This window comes from Lepidochelys kempii, chromosome 4, assembly GCF_965140265.1.
Source record: "Lepidochelys kempii isolate rLepKem1 chromosome 4, rLepKem1.hap2, whole genome shotgun sequence".
In the NCBI taxonomy this organism is placed as follows: Eukaryota; Metazoa; Chordata; order Testudines; family Cheloniidae; genus Lepidochelys; species Lepidochelys kempii.
The window spans coordinates 85,554,236-85,577,323 of NC_133259.1; the positions used below are offsets into that span (position 1 = coordinate 85,554,236).

The 23,088-nt window shown below is 39.5% G+C and overlaps 1 protein-coding gene across 5 annotated transcripts in view; it reads right to left on the reverse strand.

Moving 5' to 3' along the window:
- TUSC3 (tumor suppressor candidate 3) overlaps nucleotides 1-23,088 on the reverse strand; it is a 282,774-nt gene that overhangs the window by 35,596 nt on the left and 224,090 nt on the right. For all 5 annotated transcript variants that reach the window (XR_012158658.1, XM_073341948.1, XM_073341946.1 and 2 more), the window contains one exon: nucleotides 18,941-19,004. Coding sequence is in view for 4 of the 5 variants with exons in the window: in XM_073341948.1 (XP_073198049.1) it covers nucleotides 18,941-19,004 (64 nt within the window). In the remaining variant the exon portion in view is untranslated. The remainder of the gene's footprint in view (nucleotides 1-18,940; nucleotides 19,005-23,088) is intronic.

Sequence of the window (23,088 nt, forward strand, 5' to 3'; positions counted from 1 at the left end):
GGGTAACTACACAAAACAAGCAACTAGTTTGCTTGAACATAGCTGTTCTCTCCAAATACTTCTTGATAATCAAAGTTTTGTTGGGAAAGACAACTGAACAGTTATCATCAGGCTTAGATGGCTCCATGAATACCCGGTTTTATTCAGGTTTTAGAGTGGTAGCCGTGTTAGTCTGTATCAGCAAAAACGGCAAGGAGTCCTTGTGGCACCTTAGAGACTAATAAATTTATTTGGGCATAAGCTTTCGTGGGCTAAAACCCACTTCATCAGCAGCTAAAAGTTAACAACATTCTGAGATTCAAGTTCATTGTTTAAAATATTTTAGTCACCTGGAAAACCAAAGGTTTTTATTTTGAATAAGTATATAATAAAGAAAGAGGTTCTTGAAGTACATTGCTGTGGCAAATATTCTTATTTCAGTATGCGTGGGATTTTTGGTAGTAATAACAAATACCTTTTAACTGTTATTTTAATATGTTTTTTCTTTAAAAAAAACCCCAAACCCCAATATTAGAATGACTTCAAATGTAAGATTACAATATTTTAGGCACCATTACTGGTTTTGTAAAGGGCAATGTTTGTTTCACAATATTGAAAAGATTATTGCTAATAAATTGTGAAGAGCAATTAGCTTACAGTATTTATTATTGGATTTTGTAATTATAGAATACATTTAAGAAGTATTAAATGACAATTGAAGTGGCATAAGTCTACAAATCTGGAAGATAACCCCTTGTACACAGACAAACTACCAGCCACGAACCTCAGAAGACCTGGGTGATAAATCTGGTTATGGTCACAATCAAGTTAATGTGGCAGGTTCAGTAAGCCTGTTTCTCCACTTTGTCATACTCATTTTTAAACCTGTGTAATTCTATTGAAGTTAATTGAGTTACACAGGTGGAAGACCATGTAATGTGTTTGAGGGATTCACATGTAGTTCTTAGTGGACATAAATCTACATCACAAAATCACTGCCTCAATTATCAATAGTTCTTCCAGTACGTAAGTGTTGCATACTGGGATTGATGTGTATCAGCAGATTTTGTAGAGAATGCAAGAAGTGATCTTCTTGTAATATGACTATTATCTGTCTAGTATGCCTTACATCTGAAGAGATCTAGCCTCTTCCAATCCTTGTCATATGGGGTTGTCCTAGAATGATGCTGTTTTCCCTTCGCATTTACTGCATTAACCACGAGGGAATTTTGGATAAGGTGTGAGAAAAAAGTCCATATCTTTTGTAGGGACATAGTACTTCTTATCAGCCCACTTACATGTCAGAGGTATTGAGGCTGGGATCAGCCAGACCAAATTGGATGGGTCTAATATGGACTTGTTGACCAGGAATGCGATTTTAGCCAATGTGGACGTATGCAATATGTCCAGAAGCTTGTGGTTCTCACACTTCCTCCAATGGGATCTGTAGAGACTGTTATTCTTCTAAACAGGTCTTGAAATTGTTTAAAGTCATTAGCAGACCTGGTGGTAGCATGATTGCCTCATCGGGTGAAGATGAGGAGATGTTGGTTGGTGGTTTGACTTCTTCCTCCGGACCTTCATCGTGTTCCTCAAAAGGTTCTACCTCAGATTTGGGAGGCCTGTTTACAGAGGAGGACTGAAAAAGTCTGAGTTCCTCTGAATAATGGGCAGTTTGGGAAACTGCTGCCTGTATGCGGCCCAGGACCTCAATAGGGTGAGTGTGGGAGCATAGACATAGGGTGGCATCCATGGGTGCCCTACCAAGGTCCTGGGTTTGTTCTGGTCTCCTGGTACTGAGGGTATGCCTAATGTTTATGTTGTGTAGCTCCTGGTATGGGGGGGGGGTTGCTTGGTGTAACTGAGTAAGACTTTTTATCCTCTTCCTCCTCCTCACTTAAGAAGTGGTGGGAGGGAGGGGCAGATAGTGATGGGGAGTGGCGGAGTATCAGTTGCATCTGGGGAAAAGGCATGTACTGCTGGTAACTCAGTACGGAGGAGGTGCAACTCCAGGGTTTCAGAGACAAGCAGGTCTCTCAGAAACCTGAACTTCTGTGGTACCAGCATCATCTGTACCATGGGCAGCCCTTGCATTAGTGCTATGAAAGGTCTAGGAATCAGTGCAGATGTTGTCAGTGTCGACTGTGCAGAGTTCAGTCTGCATTCTCCCGAATGGCCAGAAGCTGGCGCTGAAGTCTTCACTGGTGCTGAAGCCCTCAGTGCCATATGTTTAGTCAGAGCGGCAGGTGCTGATTTTTGAGGCTTTGGGGCTCTCTTTGCCAGTATTGTCTGACAGTACTGTCATATGTGGTCCTGCCCTCTTAGGGCCCTTGTACTTATCAGTACAGTAGTGCTGGGGTACTGGAGGTCCCAGGGCAGTCACCAGAGCTAAAACTCATTGCGAAAGATGTGAAAGCTACAGACCTTGGGGGGAACCCTTTTCTCTCCTTGGTGGGTGAGCTCAGGATCCGTTTCTTCACATCTTTATAAAAGTCTTTGGCATTTTACAGCACGCAACAAGTCCAGGGCAGGAGATGACTGTGCCAGCAGTGACCGCTACCCAGGAGAGGCACTGGGGCCAGGGTTTGAGTCTGGCCATAGTGCACTCTCCATCATTAAAATTTTTAACTTCAGGTCACAGTTTTTGGATCTGTGCCTTTAAGTTGAAGCAACTGGTGCACTTCTGTGGTACATGCTCCTCTCCCATGCATCAAATGAATCATGAGTGACTGTCACTTATGGGGATGGCCTCACGGCAGGTGAGGCACCTCTTAAACCCAGGGGATCCAAGCATAACCTGCGTAAGGGGAACTTCCATGTAGGGAAAAATGTAGAAAAATTACTATTCTAACCTAAGGAGTAACAGGGAGCAAAGAAAAAAAGAAGTTTCCAGGAGGGGAATGAAAATTAAAGAAATGGAAATGGCTATCAACTATATACTTTAAATGGAAATGCTTAGACTGCTAAGGACACTAAGACTTTCCTATGAAGGCTCTGCTAAAGATTCTGTCCCACACAAAGGATGGCTGAGAAGGAACTCAGGGTGATTGGACCACACAGCGCTATATAGCTGTTGCTTGTGACATGAGACAGGGAGAAGCACATGTATGACTCAACGGGCACTGCTAGCAGAGATCTCCGATCCTAGATGCAGGGATGCAAGCACACCTAAAGTGGAGCACCCATACGGGGGGCGCTACTCGAAGAATTTATTATTAAAACTTGAAAAGGCTCAGAAATTTTTTAAAAAATTGTGAATTTACATGATTTTATTACTTTCAACTTTCTAGCTATACTATTGCTACTGTCTCTGACATCAGGCACACAGGGACAGGATAGACAGATGATGACTGGAGTAAGAAATTGGAAAAGAACAAATTAAAAATTTGACCCTCTTGTAAAAAATATAGAAAGACAATTCTTTGGACTTAGAAGGTTTAGTGCAAGATTTGCAGAACCCATTAAATGAAAAGTTTTCTTCAGCTTTATTTTTGGTATTACAGTAATACTGGATAAAATTGGATTTCTTTTAACATGGGTGTGTTATGATGGTTCCCTTTATTCTGAAGTCCCCCCTTGTAATTGGTTAAAGGTTATATATATACACACACCCAGCCACCCACCCTTTATAAAGAAGATATGCACAACACTAACAAGAAATAACCTACAGTGCTGTTAACAATGGTGGAAACCCACACTAGGGTCATGTAGTTCAAAGGCAAAAGAAACCTGGCAGAGCTGTTCATTTATTGTATGACTATGGGTAAGACACTTGACCTCCTTGTGCTTCAGTCAACTCAGCTGGAAAATTGAAAAAGCAGGATCTCAGTGAAAAGCAGATGCTACATCTGAGCCAAGATATTCGGAGGAAATACATCACAAATAATAAATATATAAAAAATCAGGTCAGTGTTTCACAATAATTAGTTACTCAACTATCCCTTTTAATTTTTTATAAGAACGGTTATTCGATGCACTCTTCCAAACTAGTTTGAGAAATTACAAAGAATCTATAAAAATGTCACTACTAATGCTGTTGAATGAAATCATTAATATGGTAATCATGAGTTTGCTGAGAGTGACTTATCCATTTTCTGTGCAGTCAGAGAATCTCCATTTCAGTGGCCCTAGTTAAAGAGTTTTCATTTATTTTTTATTTGTATTGCAGTACTGCCTAGAGGTCCTAAATAGAGGGCCATTGTGCTACATGCTGTACAAACATTCAGTAAGACACAGTCCCTGCCCTGAAGAGTTTGCACTCAAATTTAAGAATATTAAAAAAGGAGAATGTGGGGAAGGGAAATATGGGTAACAGTAATAAGATTGCACACAGCAATCTCTTTTAAGCATTCTGGTAGTGCTGGGATTTGAAGGAAGAGAAGGACAGTGACTTTACAGATCAGTTCAAGAACAGCATTTCAAGTGTAAGGTTATTATGGAAGAAAGCATGAAGAAGCTTGTTGGATAAGGGCCTAACCAGGCTACTTCAATTTAAATATGAAATAAAATGTAATTAATAAAGCTACCAGGAAAACCAAAACGAAAAAAAATATTTGAACTTTGTCCATTGTATACTCCCTTAAAAATGTAATTAAATTCAAATGATGCTGGAGAGAAAAAAGACAAAAGGAACTGTTAATTATATGACATAAGAAAGATTTAATCTAACAACCCAGAAAAATCAACTGTTACCTCTTTAAAGTGACATATTATTTATATGGAATATTTATATAAACAAACATATATGACCCTTTGTAGTTCACTGCAATATCTATTCCTGTGAGGCACTGAATGAAAAACAACAAAAGGATAATTTTACTGTAAAGTGCATGGTGGGTAAAAACTACTTCTCTCTGTAACCCTGTACAGCTTTTCTCAATTCCCAACTTCTCCCTCCCCAGTCTAACTCTTACTCTGTCATTAATTCCTTTACTGCCTCTCCTCCAGTTCCATACCAATTCACTCTTTGGTGAATGAGGGATTCAGCAGTTGATTCCATCATCCTAGCCTGTTCCCTCTCAGCTCAGAGTCCCCCAAAGCCCTATTACCTCATCCAATTCAACGCCTCCCCCAACCCTCAGAAACAACTCCCCCACACTTCTATTCAGCGAGATTGAGAACACTCTTTTTCCTACCTGATCTCTCTAGCTCAAAACAGCCCTGCCAGCTCTGAATCCTCTTCCATGTAACAATCTCAGCCTCTGTACAACTCCTTCAGCTGACGGTGCAAGACCACTTTCACTTGTGAAAATTGCCAGTCAAGCTGAAAACAAATTTTGAAAAGCCCTCCACCCCCCAAAAAAAGGTTGAGGACGGAGTGTTACCCGACATCATGCACAAGAAGTATGTAGGTAAGGTATTAATGCAATCTCTGATGAACGAAAATACTTTAGCAGCAGCAGAATGGGAGAGATTTTTCTCCAGTCTCATAGGTACATGGAAAAAAGCTTTAGTCAAACATCAAAAATCTATCCTATATTCCCAAATCTTTTCTCAGAGTGCGCTCTCTAGCAGTTTACATTCTGACAGAATATTGAATCATTGCAGAAACAGACTGATCCTAAACAATGAAGGCAGAATAGAGTTTTGGTGTTTTTAAATGAACTTACCAAGTACTAACATTAAAAATACTGGTTGTTTAACTTTTAGAAGTTATATATTTTAATTATCCAAGCACTTATTTACTAACATTTAAGCCAGTTTGAAATATTCCAGTTTTACTGATTTAGATGGGATGGGAGTCATACTACTTATGATATGTATTGTCCAAAATTCATCTGAGTGTAGTTTCTTTGATGCACCTTTTAAAACAATTCTCCCTCAAATTTTGATATCGCCTCTGGATTTGTAAATGACAAATCAGTATCTTATAAATTTCAATACCCTTCCCTTACATTTTCTGGTTAGTGTAGCTTGTTATCATACCAACTATGAAATTATTGCTAACTCTCAGACTGTTTTGTAATTCGCTCCTACAGCTTTCCTCCCCCTGCAGCATGCAAGTCACATAAACATACACATCCCTCTGAAAGAGGTGTTTGTGTGTCATTCCTATGGTTCCGTAAGCACTGAGCTGAAGAATTTTATTACTAGTTGTAATTTTTTAACTTTCAAATACAAAACTCAGACACATTGCCTGAAGCGAATGGTACTTAGGCTAGTTGTGACTAATGGTTTGTAATTCTATACTCACTATCTCCTACTTTTCGAACACGTTTCCTCATTTTCAGACTGGTGTATCATTCTACTAATTTCTTTTTTCCCCCAGTACAAAAATATTGATTTACAGCACACACACATTCTCTACCTCTCTTCAATGTCTATCTCCTTATCCCTTTTCTGTGCCCCCATTTGTACAACTTTATCTCTATAATGAATACATTATGAATAAATTAATGTTCACATTTTATCATCAAATGTGCGCACGAGTCCTGCTGAAGTCAATGGGAGCCAAGTGTGCATCCAAATGCAGCCTTTGACCGTAAGGTTTTTTGCCTTGTTTAGCCAATGCAGAACATTTTGCAACAATACTGAATCCTTTATCAGCACTGACTTTGGTTAAAAATGCTAACCATATATTGTCCTTTAAACTATAGTAGCCAGTGAAGTCATAAGGAGAGCACATGATATGGAGGAAAGTATTGCACCAAATATAGTATCAATCATCAAGCAGTTTAAATAATTAAATTGCATATTGTGATGATCAAATGCTCAGAATAAGGTTACAGAGCTACTGTGCATCTCAATGACTCCTAATGGTGCTCAGAATCCTTCTTGAAGGACAACACTATGAAATATTTTGAGACCCAAGTAGTGGGAAAGTGGAGAGATACGAAGAGACATCATGAGAGAGACTCCTTTAACTAAATAGTTGGCAGAAAGACTGAAGAATCCACATGGTACTTTATAAAATTTTGGTGGATAATTTGGCAACTAGACAGTTAGAGAATGTGCATTAATTTGTAATCATTGTACAAACTTGGGGCCATATCACACAATTGTTGAGCAGAAGTCTTTACTGAACTCAGTTAAGAGTTCTACCTAACAACTGATGCTATGATATAGCTTTGCGTTTTTAGTCCTATTTCGTCTCCATTACATTCTTTCCCTCTCATTCTCTTAGTACTATGGTGATGAGTGTAATATAAAAACCTATATTGAATACAATCAATCATACTACTACAAAAGTTCAACTTCATTATACTATTCCCACTCTCTGTGGTGGCCATATTCTGATACCCTTATTCATGTCAAATAGTACCTTACTCCACAAGCATGCAACTCAACATATATCAGTCTGGCCCTCAATGATTACATTTTCACTAGCTGTATGGACTCATAGAAAGGGGCCTTAAAATAATCCCTTTTGCAAGAAGAGTTCCCTCTCCCCAAAGAAGAACTCCATGCACTTCAATAGAATTAATTCTGCTGGAGCAGAAATGTCTTAAAAAAAGACTGATTTTTTTCCTTTCTATCCAATAAGCTTCCTTTTTCTTTTTCAATCATTTTGTCTAACATCCACCTACACAGCACTATGCTGTCACATTACATTCTGACTTGACATACCAAGTTACCAAATTAAAAAGACTTCTACTCCTCCTTAGTTGCATGTATTTAAACTTAAATGTATTTAAGTTTAGGATAAATAATGAAAAAAAAAGACTATCAGGTTCCTAGTTATTGCAAAATTCATATAATAGTGACCTTAAATTTATCTCTTGCTGTGCAACGAAGAAATTTGCGTAATATTGGAAAAACCTTTTGATAATGAAAATATGTTTGCATCTTTTAAAGACTTAATTTGCATTATGAGGATTATTATTGCACAAGCAAAGTATTAAAGTGACAAATTACCTTATCTTAAATGTTGCAGCTCCAAAAAACTGAAACAAGAAGTATTAAAAATATCTTCAGGTAAAAATGTGCTTTGATTTTTGACATAAAAGACAAAGCAGCACTTAGAAATATGTTTGTTTGTCACAGAGTGGAAATCCAACTGTTCTCTTGTTCACAAAGGACAATCCTGGCCTTCTCTTCCTCTCTCCTTATACAAGAGTTCAGTAAAATGTATATTAGAAGGCTGCTAAAGAGAGAAAGAAGGAAGAAAATGCTGGGTATCAGATGGATTTGCAGGGTTCCTAGGCACTGAGGAATGGGTTGATCTTCAAGCTGGGGAAGAGTATGAAACTTTTTGCTAGTATTACCTTGTTTTGATTTGTGCTCATAAAGATTCCTTCCTGCTGAACTGACATTACTGTGTTACTATATTTTGCAACCTTAATAATGTTCTTTGAACACATGTTTTTATAGAATTTAGATAAAATGAATACATGGTGTAGTATGATGCAGATATTTTACAAGCATGAGCTTGAGGTGGCCCTATTACTCACAAGTGGCAAAGCCACTCGTGAATTATGATTGTCATTATTATTGCAGTAGTGCTAAAAGAAGACATGGTCCCTTGCAATGAAAAGTTTGACCTCAGAGGACAGGGAAGAATAATCTGTCCATGAAAGCATGCATGTAGGAAACCAATGCCAAGTCTTTCTCCCTCAGGTATTTCTAGAATCCCCATTGCCATACTAGCTGCCTGCCAAATCAACAGGCAGAAGAGCATGACCATATAGAACATGGGTCCTGAGAACAGCCCTTAGCAATTCCTGTTCTGGAATGGCCCATCTGCAGCTTTTGGAAGCAGCTAGGTTAGGTACCACTAACATTTGCCAAATTCCTGATGTTGATTGTTGCTTTTTTATTCAGTTTTTATATTTTGGCACAATACATAATATTTAGTTCTCATTCCCTAAACCAGGGAGAAAAGGCTAAATCCATGCATTCTACTGACAACCTACAGTCTATTCCCACAGGATGGAGTTAGTCTCCTTGGATAGTGGGAATGGAGGACTGGTTTGCGGCATATTTTTTGCTCCTGGCTTAAAACTAAAGTGTTATATGAACCATCACATTTGGTAAAGTATTATTATGGAATGCCATAAGTCTGAGGCTAGTCTTTACTACAGGAAGATCGGTGCTGCTGCAGTTGATGCAGTAGGGATCGATTTAGCAGGTCTAGTGAAGACCTGCTAAATAGATGGCAGAGTGCTCTCTGGTTGAACCCAGTACTTCAGCTCTCAGAGAAGAGTAAGGAAAGTCAACCAAAGAGCATCTCCCGTCAGTGCAATGCAGTGAAGACACTGTGGTACGTTGAATAATGTAGCTGGAGTAGTGTAACTTAGGTCAACCTACCCCCGTAGTGAAGACAAGCCCAGACATTCCTCACACCTTTCCTGCCCCCTACACAGTCTCTGTAAATAATCTGCAATGCCCATTCTCTTAAACCACTTTCATTTTAAGATCAATTAGAATAGTTTCTGGAAAGAGTTTAAATATGCCCTTTCCATGTGCCAATAAACAACTTTAACTAAATTATTTATTAACCATTTTTTTCTAAATCTGTTTTAAATTCTCTTAAAAACTATTAAAAATAATAGTAGGGACAGGGCCATATAGACATTCATGGTGACAGACTGAACAGATCTCAGCATAGGTGTCCTACTTTGATGGCTGACCTAGATAGACCACCACACCAAATCCTGTTTTGGTGAGCTACACCACCAGGTAGAAAGTAATTTTTGACTGTGTAAAGTGAGGCCCTATACTCAACAGCATTTCTTTGTTTGTCTGTAACACAATAATGTTCGAACGCTGCATCTGATGAATTCCAAAATTTCAGGATGTTCTAGGCATCAGTGGCCAAGGAATGTATGCATGCAATGCGTTTTGCCTACGGAAACAATGTAGAATGTGACAGTGACACCACAGCCCTTTGATTTAAACAAATAACTGTGATTAAGTTACATGAGCAATCAACAGAACCGGTTGCAACTATGAACAAAACAGAATTATCTTCAGCAATTCATATTTCACGATTTTCTAACAGTCACATATGAAATATTGAATACAACCAAGTACAAAATTACCTACCCTACCCTGTGTTTAAAAACTATACCAAACTCCTCCTCGTATCTATTCAACTAACTTTCTCTTCACTTCCCACATCAAATTTAAGATCCTTGTCCTGACCTTCAAGGTCCTGAATAACTTCAGCTGCTGCCTAATTTTCTGAATGTCTCTATTCATTCACTGCCATCTGCCCACTTAGCTAATCATAAGGGTTGGGTTGAGCAATCCCTTAGGAATAGACCCAAACTCACCTCTGTGTCTTCTTTAATGCAATACTCTAAGGACTGGAATTGTCTTCCTGACCTGATCAATCATACCTGCTCTCTCTCCTCCTGTTAATCCTTCCTTAAAGTACACTTCTTCCAAAAGATCTATGAACTCTACTCCTCCCAACAGAGAAAAATAAATATTAGAAAACCTAAACAAACTATGGCATTAACATGGCACATGCTAAACTTAACTGATCAATCACATTGTACTTGGATTCATCCCATCACTTGTATATGCATTGTGCAATCAGTTCAATCTTAAAAACACTTACATGAAGTCAACAGGACTACACATGCGAGTCAAGTTATTCATGTGTAAATTTTGCAGGAATAAGCCCTTGGATTGAAAACTGTTCAAAGCAGGGACATTGTATTATGTCTGTAAATCATCTAGCAAACTGCTGGTTCCAAACAGATTACTTTAATATCTATTTATTAATAAATACAGGTTTCAGTCTAGATAAATCTATTTCATGTACATTGGTACTTAATAGTTTATCGTGTGGCATGTGTTCACTTTTCTGCAGGTACGTCTCAATTTCTCTGCTGATTTATTGATCACTGTTTTACTACTCAGGGAAGTCTAAATACATATATAATCCCACATAAAACAAACAATTATTTTTGTAAATTAGATACAGGAGCTTGCAGGAATGATCATCCAACTGATGATCATGACAAATATCTTTACATTATATAAAGCTTCGTTCTCAATTGCGCATGATAACAAGCTACTGTTGCTCCTGGGAAGGAAATCAGGATTTTGTCAATTTAATGAGAAGTGATGTTGAAAAAATATAGTATATTATCACAGATGATTAAAAGTGATCTCAACCTAAAATTATTCTAACTCGCATTCAGCACTGATTTTCTTCTGCAAATATGTATCTTTAGATATTATGCATTAAAAGAAAGACAATTGTCGTTACCAGTCTACGGCAGGGAATGATCTCTAATCAAGTATGAATTTTGGCAAGTTTTTCCTTTCAGTTTTTCCCATGCAATAAAAAGAAAAAAAATACACTGAGTCCAATTCTTCCCCCCCTTTTTATCAGCTTTACTCCACTGAATTCAGTAGAGTTACTCCTGGTTTACATTGATGAGAGAGGAGCATCAGGCTTATATTGTAAAGAAACCTGATAGTTTGAAATGCCACAATGAGTAGGAGGACAGGAGCTTGTAATCTTGCAGCAGCAAGCTTTGAAACTGTAGCTTGTCCCAATACATTAACTGGGAGTATTCCAGCGTAAGGAAACGTTTTCAGACTCATACTTGTGCTAGTTATATGAAAATGTCTAGTTATATGAAAATGAAAATTCTTCAACAAAAATCTTCAAAAACAGACTCCAACGAGAGACTGCTGAATTGGAATTAATTTGCAAATTGGATACAATTAACTTAGGCTTGAATAAAGACAGGGAGTGGATGTGTCATTACACAAAGTAAAACTATTTCCCCATGTTTATTTCCCCCTCACACACTGTTCCTCACACGTTCTTGTCAACTGCTGGAAATGGCCCACCTTGATTATCACTACAAAAGGTTCCCCCCGCTCTCCTGCTGGTAATAGCTCACCTTACCTGATCACTCTTGTTACAGTGTGTATGGTAACACCCATTGTTTCATGTTGTCTGTGTATATAAAATCTCCCCACTGTATTTTCCACTACGTGCATCCGATGAAGTGAGCTGTAACTCACGAAAGCTTATGCTCAAATAAATTTGTTAGTCTCTAAGGTGCCACAAGTATTCCTTTTCTTTTTGTGGATACAGACTAACACAGCTGCTACTCTGAAACCAGCTATTTCCTTATCCTTCTATATCAGGGGTAGGCAACCATTGGCACTCACTGTGCCCTGGTCCTGGCCACTGGTCCGGGGGGCTCTGCATTTTAATTTAATTTTAAATGAAGGTTCTTAAACATTTTAAAAAAAACTAATTTACTTTACATACAACAATAGTTTAGTTATATATTATAGACTTATAGAAAGAGACCTTCTAAAAACGTTAAAATGTATTAATGGCACGTGAAACCTTAAATTAGAGTGAATAAATGAAGACTTGGGACACCACTTCTGAAAGGTTGCCAACCCCTGTTCTATATTATAAAGTAAAATATAGTGAAAAGAAGCAGCCAAGAGAGACATATATAGCATTAGCATAATACTTTGCTTTAAAATCTAATGCACCTTTTAAAGTTTTAATGATAAAGTGAATACATCACTGTTTATCAATCTGGCATATTTTTTTAAACTCATCTTTGCTATGAACACCTCCTGACTAAAAAAATAATAACGAAGCAATGGAGCAATTACTAAGTACTGCCAACATAAAGAGAAGGAAACATTAATTCTTTCATGTGTAACTGTTGAAGTCTTCATAAGAACCTAAGAACAGCCATACTGGGTCAGACCAAAGGTCCATCTAGCCCAGTATCCTGTCTTCCAACAGTGGCCAATGCCAGGTGCCCCAGAGGGAATGAACAGAGTAGGTAATCATCAACTGATCCATTCCCTGTGGCTCATTCCCAGCTTCTGGCAAACCAAGGCTCGGGACACCATCTCTGCCCATCCTGGCTAACAGCCACTGATGGACCTATCCTCCATGAATTTATCTAGTTCTATTTTTAACTCTGTTATACTCTTGGTCTTCACAACATCCTCTGGCAAAGAGTTCCACAGGTTGACTGTGCATTGTGTGAAGAAATGCTTCCTTTTGTCTGTAAGACTTTATAGTATTTGTGAAATTTCTTTGCATCCAAATTCTCTGCTTGATAGTACTGACCTGTGAAATGAAACCTTAGATAATTCTTGTTGCAAGAGACAATGAACAGTTTCACTGAAACTATTCATTCTGTCAGCCAGGTATAGTAACTTTCTATTTTATAGACTGTACCAGAAAACAGAAAGATATCACAGCTTGAATCATAAGACAGACAAGTGCATTATGACATGCAAACACAAGGTTCCTATTTATTGTGATGCATGTTGACTTTGCTAACACTTTTTCCCTTCCAAAACTCAAACACACATTGGAAATTTTTCATACTTGTATGAAGGATGTGGAATCTTCACAAAAAAAAATACACCCAAACCTGAGTATATTTAAAAATATACAAGGAAGACAGCACAGAAATTTTATTATATCAGATATAAAATCTGTTTTCTTTGTATATTTTTAATAGGTATTTACATAAATAGTAATGCAGTAGGAGGCAGGGGCTGGGTCTCTCTCTGTCTTCAAGAAGTACCTAGCACATTTTGGGTACTACCACAATCTAAATACAGAAAGCCAGAGAAGCTCTATTTCCATTACACTGCTGCCTGAGACAGGGCTCCACAGAAATAACAGGCTTCTCTGCATGCTGGGAGATGCTGTAATGTTAGGGAGGGGCAGTGAGCCTGATCTAGAGCACTATGAGTTTGTCTACACAGCAGCTGGGAGGTGTAATTTCCAGTGTGGGAGGACATACACATGCTAGCTCTGCTCAAGCCAGTACCTAAGAATAGTGTGGTTGTGGTGGCCTGGGCGGTACCTGCCCCAATACGTACCCAGGGGTTAGGTGGGACTGTACTCAGGCAGCTAGCCCAAACCACCCCCCATGACACTGCAGCCACACTGCTATTTTTGGGCACTAGCTTGAGCAGAGCTGTCTGTCTTCCCGCACTGGAAATTACACCTCCCAGCTGCACGTCAATCTGACTGAAACCTTCATTCCCAGGCAACGTGAGGGTCAGTGGTTCAGTATTGCCAGCACCACAGTCAAAAATCATGAACATTCCTACAGCAGCCCTGACTGGCTGCTCTTCCCCAGGAGATGGGGAAATCAGAGGGGGATCTTCCTTGCACAGGGCTCAGTCATACAGGGACCGGAGTGTCTTGAGTCATTGTGAGACTGACTCCAGAAGGGGCCAAAATCACATAACTTGCAATGAAAGAGTTGAGAATGCTGATGGCTTGTGGCTGCCGGGCATCACAAACCCTCTGAAACTCCATGCCCTGGCAGAACAAGGATAGGATGTTTTTTTGCAACAGGGTATAGCTCCCTCTATGAGGCTCCTGAAATGCTACCTAGAACACTTACATTTGTCTTGCAGATTGCAGGGCTTCCTTATCACTGTTGTGGTGGCACAGGGAGCCTGCTAGAGCTGTGCTCTACTAGGGAGAGCAGAGGGAGAAACTCTTGCTGCTGCAGTAACTCAGCTCAGGAGAGGAAGAGGGGAGCTACAAGCTGAAATAAAGTAGATATTGAACAACAGCAACAACAACTTATGAAAAAGTGGTGAGAAACAACTGAACTCAGTGCTTAAATTGTGCCAGACTACTCTGGAATGCCAACATGGCATATCGGTACATCTGCTGGTCACAGGCCAGGCTCCTTTGCCTCCCTGGCTGCAGAGCATCCTTCAAGTTGGGAAGTTCCAGGCACTGGCACACGGTGCTCAGTGGCAGGTCAGTGAAGAGAAACTGGAGCCAGGAACAGGCTGGGGAACATGGAGGCAGGAACCACCAGGAGCTAAGGGCACAGCTAGAGACAGGTGATGTTAGGAGCCAGGTAATGGGGTCACCTGAATAGTATAGAGCCCCATGGGCAGCAGAAGCTGGACACAGACAGGGACGAGATGGAATCTGAGGGGAGTCACCACCTCCTCTCCTGGTCCTCCCCCAGTACCCTATCTTCCGCTCAGCTCCTCCCATGATCCTCTGTTCCCTTCTGCTCCCTCCTGAGGCATTCCATTCCATTCCACACACTATTTTTAAGGACTCCAGCACTACTGAACTTCCATCTTGTTCCATCACTAGAGGCAGAATTTCTGGTGGCCTGAGTTGAAGGGCAGGGCTCAGTCCTGGAGCCTCCAACAACAACTTTGGACCACCTCCAAATTCCACAGGTGAGAGGCATCACCTATTTGTTATGAATGAGGAGAGAAGCTGTGAAGCAGAAAAATCTTTTGATTTGATCTGCTGGGAGAGCAATACAATAGTGCACAGACAATCCAGGAAGTTTTTGGAAAGTGTTGGGGACACCTTCCTGGTGCAACTACTGGAGGAACTAACCAGGGGCCATTCTCCTCTTGACCTGCTGCTTACAAACAGGGAAGAATTGGTAGGGGAAATAGAAGTGGGTGGCAACCTGGGCAGCAGTGACCATGAGATGGTTGAGTTCAGGATCATCACAAAAGGAAGAAAGGCGAGTAGCAAAATACGGACCCTGGACTTCAGAAAAGCAGACTTTGACTCCATTAGGGAACTGATGGGCAGAATTCCCTGGGAGGCTAATATGAGGGTGGAAAGGAGTCCAGGAAGGCTGGCTGTATTTTAAAGAAGCCTTATTGAGGGCACAGGAACAAACCATCTCGATGTGCAGAAAGAATAGTAAATATGGCTGGCGACGAGTTTGACTTAACAGAAAAATCTTCAGTGAGCTTAAGCACAAAAAAGAAGCTTACAAGTAGTGGCAACTTGGACAGATGACCAGGGAGGAGTATAAAAATATTGTTCGAGCATGCAGGGGTGTAATTAGGAAGGCGAAAACACAACTGGAGTTGCAGCTAGCAAAGGATGTGGAAGGGTAACAAGAAAGGTTTCTAAAGGTATGTTAGCAACAAGAAGGTGGTCAGGGAAAGTGTGGGACCCTTACTGAATGGGGGAGGCAACCTAGTGACAGATGATGTGGAAAAAGCTGAAGTACTCAATGCTTTTTTTGTCTCAGTCTTTACAGACAAGGTCAGCCCCCTCACTGCTGTCTTGGGCAACACAGTATGGGGAGTAGGTGAGCAGCCCTCAGTGGTGAAAGAACAGGTTAAGGACTATTTAGAAAAGCTGGACATGCACAAGTCCATGGGTCTAGAGCTAATGAATTCGAGGGTGCTGAGGGAATTGGCTGATGTGATTGCAGAGCCATTGGCCATTATCTTTGAAAACTCGTGGCAATCGTGGGAGGTCCCGGACGATTGTAAAACAGCAAATATAGTGCCCATCTTCAAAAAAAGGGAAGAAGGAGAACGCGGGGAACTACAGACCGGTCAGCCTCACCTTAGTCTCTGGAAAAATCATGGAGCAGGTCCTCAAGAAAACCATTTTGAAGCACTTGGAGGAGAGGAAGGTGATCAGGAACAGTCAACATGGATTCACCAAGGGCAAGTCATGCCTGACCAACCTGATTGCCTTCTATGATGAGATAACTGGCTCTGTGGATACGGGGGAAGCAATGGACATGATGTATCTTGACTTCAGAAAAGCTTTTGATATCGTCTCCCACAGTATTTTTGCCAGCAAGTTAAAAAAAGTATGGATTGGATGAATGGACTATAAGGTGGATAGAAAGCTGGCTAGATTGTTGGGCTCAATGGGGAGTGATCAACGGCTCCATGTCTAGTTGGCAGCCGGTATCACGCGGAGTGCTCCAAGAGTTGGTCCTGGGGCCAGTTTTGTTTAACATCTTTATTAATGATCTGGATGATGGGATGGATTGCACCCTCAGCAAGTTTGCAGATGACACTAAGATGGAGGGAGAGTTAGATATGCTTGAGGATAGGGATAGGGTCCAGAGTGACCTAGGCAAATTGGAGGATTGGGCCAAAAGAAATCTGATGAGGTTCAACAAGGTCATGTGCAGAGTCCTGCATTTAGGACGGAAGAATCCGATGCACTGCTACAGGCTGGGGACCGAATGGCTAAGCGACAGTTCTGCAGAAAAGGACCTGGGGATTACAGCAGATGAGAAGCTGGATATGAGTCAGCAGTGTGCCCTTGTTGCCAAGAAGGAACATTGGGCTGTATTAGTAGGAACTAATTAGTAGGAGTTTGAGGGAAGTGATTATTCCCCTCTATTCAGCAGTGGTGAGGCCAAATCTGGAGTATTGCGGCCAGTTTGGGGCCCCCACTACAGAAAGGATGTGGACAATTGGGAGAGTCTCCGGTGGAGGGCAACGAAAATGATCAGGGGGCTGGGGCATATGACTTATGAGGAGAGGCTGAGGGAACTGGGCTTGTTTAGTCCGCAGAAGAGAAGAGTGAGGGGGGGATTTGATAACAGCCTTCAACTACCTTAAGTGGGGGTTCCAAAGATGATGGAGCTTGGCTGTTCTCAGTGGTGGCAGATGACAGAAAGAGCAATGGTGTCAAGTTGCAGTGGGGGAGGTCTAGGTTGGATATTAGGAAACACTATTTCACTAGGAGGGTGGTGAAGCCCTGGAATGGGTTACCTAGGGAGGTGGTGGAATCTCCATCCTTAGAGGTTTTTAAGGCCTGGCTTGACAAAGCCCTGGCTGGGATGATTTAGTTGGGGTTGGTCCTGCTTTGAGCAGGGCGTTGGAGTAGATGACCTCCTGAGGTTTCTTCCAACACTAATCTTCAATGCGCACATTTCAAGTACATTTATCAATCTTTAAACCTTTTGAAAACCTTATATTAAAAACAAAAACGCCAAATTTAGAAATTAAGAACACATAAAAATACTTTCATCTATTCAAAAGTATATGTTCTCAGCTTGATGCATAGTTATCTGATGCAAAGACCAATGGAGTTCACTGGAAGTCTCCCATTGACTTCAGTGTGCATAAGATCAGGACCTGGGGGCTAAATCTGCCCTTGACCATCTGCTGGGCACATAAGACCTAATAGGCAGAAAAACTGATGTGGTTTCACTGCATGGAGTGGGGAGCCCAGACAGTGGATCACTATGTAGGGGCATGAAGTATGCTTGTGGGGGACCACCCACAGGTGCTGGAACTAGGGGTGCTAGTGGTGCTGCCATACTCTCTGGTATGAAGCAGTAACAACAACCCAAATACATGATTTCCACTTTCAGCGCTATAAAAATTGTTCAAGCACCACTGAACAATCATGAAGAGGGCTTTGGAATCTATAGGACAGGGGCTATGGATCAACATCAGTGTGGATCCACTTACTGAACCCTCAAAATTTGGGAGGGAGAAAAGTGATTACCAAACCCTAAGGTTTTGGCTGCTGTTCCACAGTCTGAGGAATATGATTTGTTTCTCTTGCACCTCCCCATGCGACCCAGGTGAGAAAGGTAACTGCTTAGTCATGTGTTATAGTTTTCATAAAGTGAGCATAATTTATTATCAGAAAAAGGGTTTAGAGAAATCACAAGTTTATCTTTACAGAAACTTTCACGCAGGTCTTCATCTAACTCCCACTCAAGTTCCTCAGAGTCTTTCCCTTGACATTAATGGGAACTGTAGTGGCCCATTTATCCATTGAAGAAGTCAGTGAAAACAAGGAACCATCTAGACAGGTGTGTCTTTTCCATAGAAAGAGCTCTGAAAGGATAATCTCTTTTCATAGATATTTTTTCTATTTTTCCAAACTAGAAAATACTTATATTCTTCTCAACATTTAACAGAGCTGAAAGCTGAGACAAAATAGTTTTAAAATTAAGAGACAACACAAAGAGAAAAGAAACGAAAAAATTCTGCTGATTTAAAGATTGAAAAGAAAGGAAAAATATAAAATAGTACTGTATCAGGCAGATTTTTAGAGTTGGCAGTTAAATAGATACATAGTAGGAGACAGCAGCTCCAGCATTCCCCAATAGTAAACAGCAACAACACTCACTAGGTATCTGCTTAATCATAAAGTAAATAAAGTGAAAATGCAATACCTGTTCAAAGCTTCAATGATATTCACTGTCACAGCAATTTCATATAATAGCATATTCTGATTTAGCTAGCCTTGTTCTAGCCATCGGTTTCTGAAGGATACTCAGTAGTAGTATAATATGTGATTCTGCAACAAATTGAGCCTGACTGCTCCCATGTATGTAACTCTGCAAAATGAGAGTAAGAAACAAAAATAGATCATCATTATTAAGGCTGCGAAAAATGTTGAAAATGACATGATTTAGTATGTGTATGTGAAAATTAAAATAAAACCTGTCTTGCAAACAGTGCATAAATAGTGTAGTGCCCGCAGAAGACATATACTTCTAAAGTTAAATTTTCATAAACCATTGTTAAAAGCAAACCATCTGAAAAGCACAGCTAATGCAAAGGTCCACCATATATAAAAACTGCTGTACTTGATTGGCCACTCATGAATCGGAAACCCCACATATTTTGAAATTTAATGTACAGGCTTCATCCACCTGAGCAATTCCAAGTTCTTCATTCCATTGCAATTTAAATGATGGGAGGGATGAGTAATAGACAGCACTTAGCAACTACTTGTTGACTGGGGAGGGGATGGGTTCAGGGATGTGTTTGAACATGGCTTTAACAGATATTCAAATGTCAAGTGAAAAAACAGGAGGCTTGAGAAAGGAAGTTGAACTTTGCCAAAATGTGAACAGATGATCACACAATCACCATTTCATAGGCTACAAAATGCACAGAATCTGCAACCCACTGGAGATGCTGCCACTTCTATACCTCATCACAAGATATTTTAATTTTCCACATGACTGACCTCACGTACACAGCCATCTGCACTCACTTTTCAGAAGCACTAAAGTGCCGCACATCCCTTCAGTTAAACTATGTCTCCCAATACCATCTTCCCTGAAAACAATGTGTCCTCATACTTCTTAGCATATACAAAAGAATTGTACTGAACCATTGGAAAAAAAAATCTGCATCCTTTCCCAGACTGAGAGTGGGCATCGTATTTAGCATCTACTCTCACATTTGGAGGGTGAAGAAGAGGGGAGGGAAATCATCCTTGCTGAGAAAGGCAACTTGCACTTGTTCTCTCACGGCACAGCAACTGAATAACGTTGACATGTGCTCCAATGTGGTCATGATATTCTCCCTTTGGATTTGGCTTATTTACTTTGTTCCCCCACCCCGCAAAAAGAAAAAGAAAAGAAAAGAAACGAAACCTTGAATCAAACTTAGTTAAAGTTTTCCATCCATTTTTGTTTGTTCAGATTGAGACAAGTTTCTCTGTATAGTGTTTGGGCTGTCTCTTTTCTCTATCTTGTATTTAAAATACTTACAATAAATAAAATAAGATACATATATTAGATATAGAAAGACATTTTAAAGAGCAAATCTACTCAAAATGTGATGTTTTTGATATTTAGTCCAATAATTACTTGAAAATAGCCTATTTTGTGGACGTATGTTTAAACAAAGTGACTCATTGAAAATTTTTAGTATGTTTTCAGTACAAACTAGCCATTGTTACAAACTTGCATACAAAGCAAAAGTTGAGGGACAGTGAAAAACCACACTAACTGCAAAACAAACAAACAAAAAAGTGCTATAGCCACAGCTTGTCATATTACTTTTTTGAAAGAATGACCCATAAAAAGTCAAACACACATTTTTAAAACACCAGGGTGAAATCCTGGCCGCACTGAAGATGCCAAGGGGAGCCAGGCTTACCCCTCATATTTTATAGTTTTCACTTAAAAAAAAAAATTTCTGAGTGTACACTATTGACGTTAGGGCCCAAAATGATTCAAACTCGAAAGAAAAATGAAAGATGCTGCTGCTTCAAGCCACAAAAAATGCCTTTATTCAAACTGACTAAATTTTGGCTGATGTTATTATCATAAAACTCACAGCCCATGTTACTCAGTGGATGGCTACATGCTATTCTTTAAAATACATTATATATGTTCAAATACTCAATTTTGCTTTAGTTTGGTTAAGAAGTTAATATTTATCAGTGATTTCCCCCCACCCAAGTAAAAACCATTTTTTTCTAGCAATATAAAATGATTGATCTTAGAAAATTGGACTTCATGATTTTCTAATAAGGCATGACACAAGCCAATCTATATTCCATAGGTCTTTGACAAGCCAGCCAAGAAACTCTAACGAGCCAAGAAAGAGGATTGTCAAAGAAGGGAAGGCAATGCTAACATTTTTCAGTTAACTTGAGAATAGTTAATGATTAAGTTGAATTAAACTAAATTGATTCTTAAACCATCATTATTTGCTCTGCTGTGTTAAACAGCATAAAAGGGACATTTGTACTGCTCCTCACTTTGCTACTTACCTATGAGGCTGACTATAATTACAGATCCATGCTAACAGTTATTCCTGCTTAGCTATCCAGTGATAGTAGTGGCCTAACCTATAGTCCACATGACTGTATGCAGCCATGGGGACAAAGGGAGACTAGTTTGATCCCAGCTCTCTCTTCACTTGGGAAACCAAACACTGTCCCCAGGCACCTTCCAATAACAAAAAGGAAAACTAAAATGTAAAGTGCTTTTGAAAAATGGAGGAGAAAAGTAAGGTGTTCTGTGTGTATATGAATAAATCTCTGAGTTCTGACATTTGTGATTTTACAAATTTAGCAGACAAAAGTACACCAAATACATTCCTAATTTAAAAAGAAAATATCTGCAGTGGACTTTGATACACACAATTGTGGTCCCCTTCCTGCAGACAAACACTGAAGCACTTGTCATGACGGGACTGGACTAGATGACCTATCGCTGTCCGTTCCAGTCCAACGATTCTAGTGTGCCTCTATTTATCTGAGCACTCTCCTTCAGTGGGATGTCTCCTCTGACGGCCTAACCATTCCCAATAAATGGTGAACGTCTCCTTCTTCTCATTAAAATTTTAGTAGAGTGTAGTAGACTAAGACTTAATTATGTTTACAAAATATACTATAGTATATTTACTAATACAGTATTCACTGTTTGTATCAAATCATTCAATCTAAACTACATCTCACAAATTAATATTTTTGGTTTCTTATACATAATAAAATCATTTTTATTTTAAGAAAAAGTGAAGATGGGCCAATTATATACCCTAAGTTTCACTTTAAAAAAAAAGAGAGAGAAAGAGAGTGTCCAGCAACACTTTTAATGTGAAGAAATGTACACATACCCTACTTTGACCCATCTCCAGAGTGAGCTAAATTTCAAGGAAAAAGGAACAGTGGGGATTCAAGGAAACAGTCTTCAAGAGATAGTGTTGTTAAACAATGGTGATGATGCTGATTTGTTGTCACATGAATACAAAGAAAACAAATCCCTTCTGTACATGTAAAATACTTGATATCAGAAGGGGTCAGTTTTACTGATATACTTTTAATTGTCCCTATTCCATTAAAGCATTACAATTGATTTTAACAAGTATGAGTAATGTGAAATGATCTTATCTTATGGAAGCAATCGGGCAGCTCATTTTTATCCTAAATAATACACTGCACTACTGACTTTTCCTCTTTCTGTATACCTATAGTAGCAGTTTAAATCCCCACAATACTATTTTATAGACTAAGACCTACAGTATATTTCCATATTTTTATTGTATGTTACTGAGATCCTATGATCAGAACCATTGTTTTGTCATGTGTAATTTGTTAATTCTAGCACTATATTTATTCTACCACCAGAACATATTTTAAATAAAAGAAAAAATATTATTCTCAAATCTTACTGTTAATTTCCTACCAATGTGTCCTCTTATTTCATGTTCACATTTCTCTTCACATTTGACTACACAATAGACAAAGCTATTTAATTTTTTTTTAACTTAATATGGTTACACGACCTTACAGTCTACTTATTGATGGGTTAGCACAGTCAGCCAGAGCCTTAGGAACAATGATGCAAGCATGAGCTCAATAAACAACAGAACTACATCTGTTTATTATTGCAATAGGGTAGAGAGGCAGCTCCCCGGCTGCTGCTGATTACAGTTACCAAACAGTTATGCTCTCTTCACAAGCAGGAAGCATACCCCCACCCTAATCTTCTCTATTGAGTTCCTTCCTAAAACAAGGTTCCTTTCTGTCCATGTGGGAAAAGCCACAGTCTTTAGGGGCTGTCTGTAGGAGCCAGCACAGTAAATATGTTACAAAGTACTGCTCAAATTACGTTGTGTGGTTTCTGATATCAGCAGGAAATATTAATTACAATTCTTCAGTATATTCAGTCAATG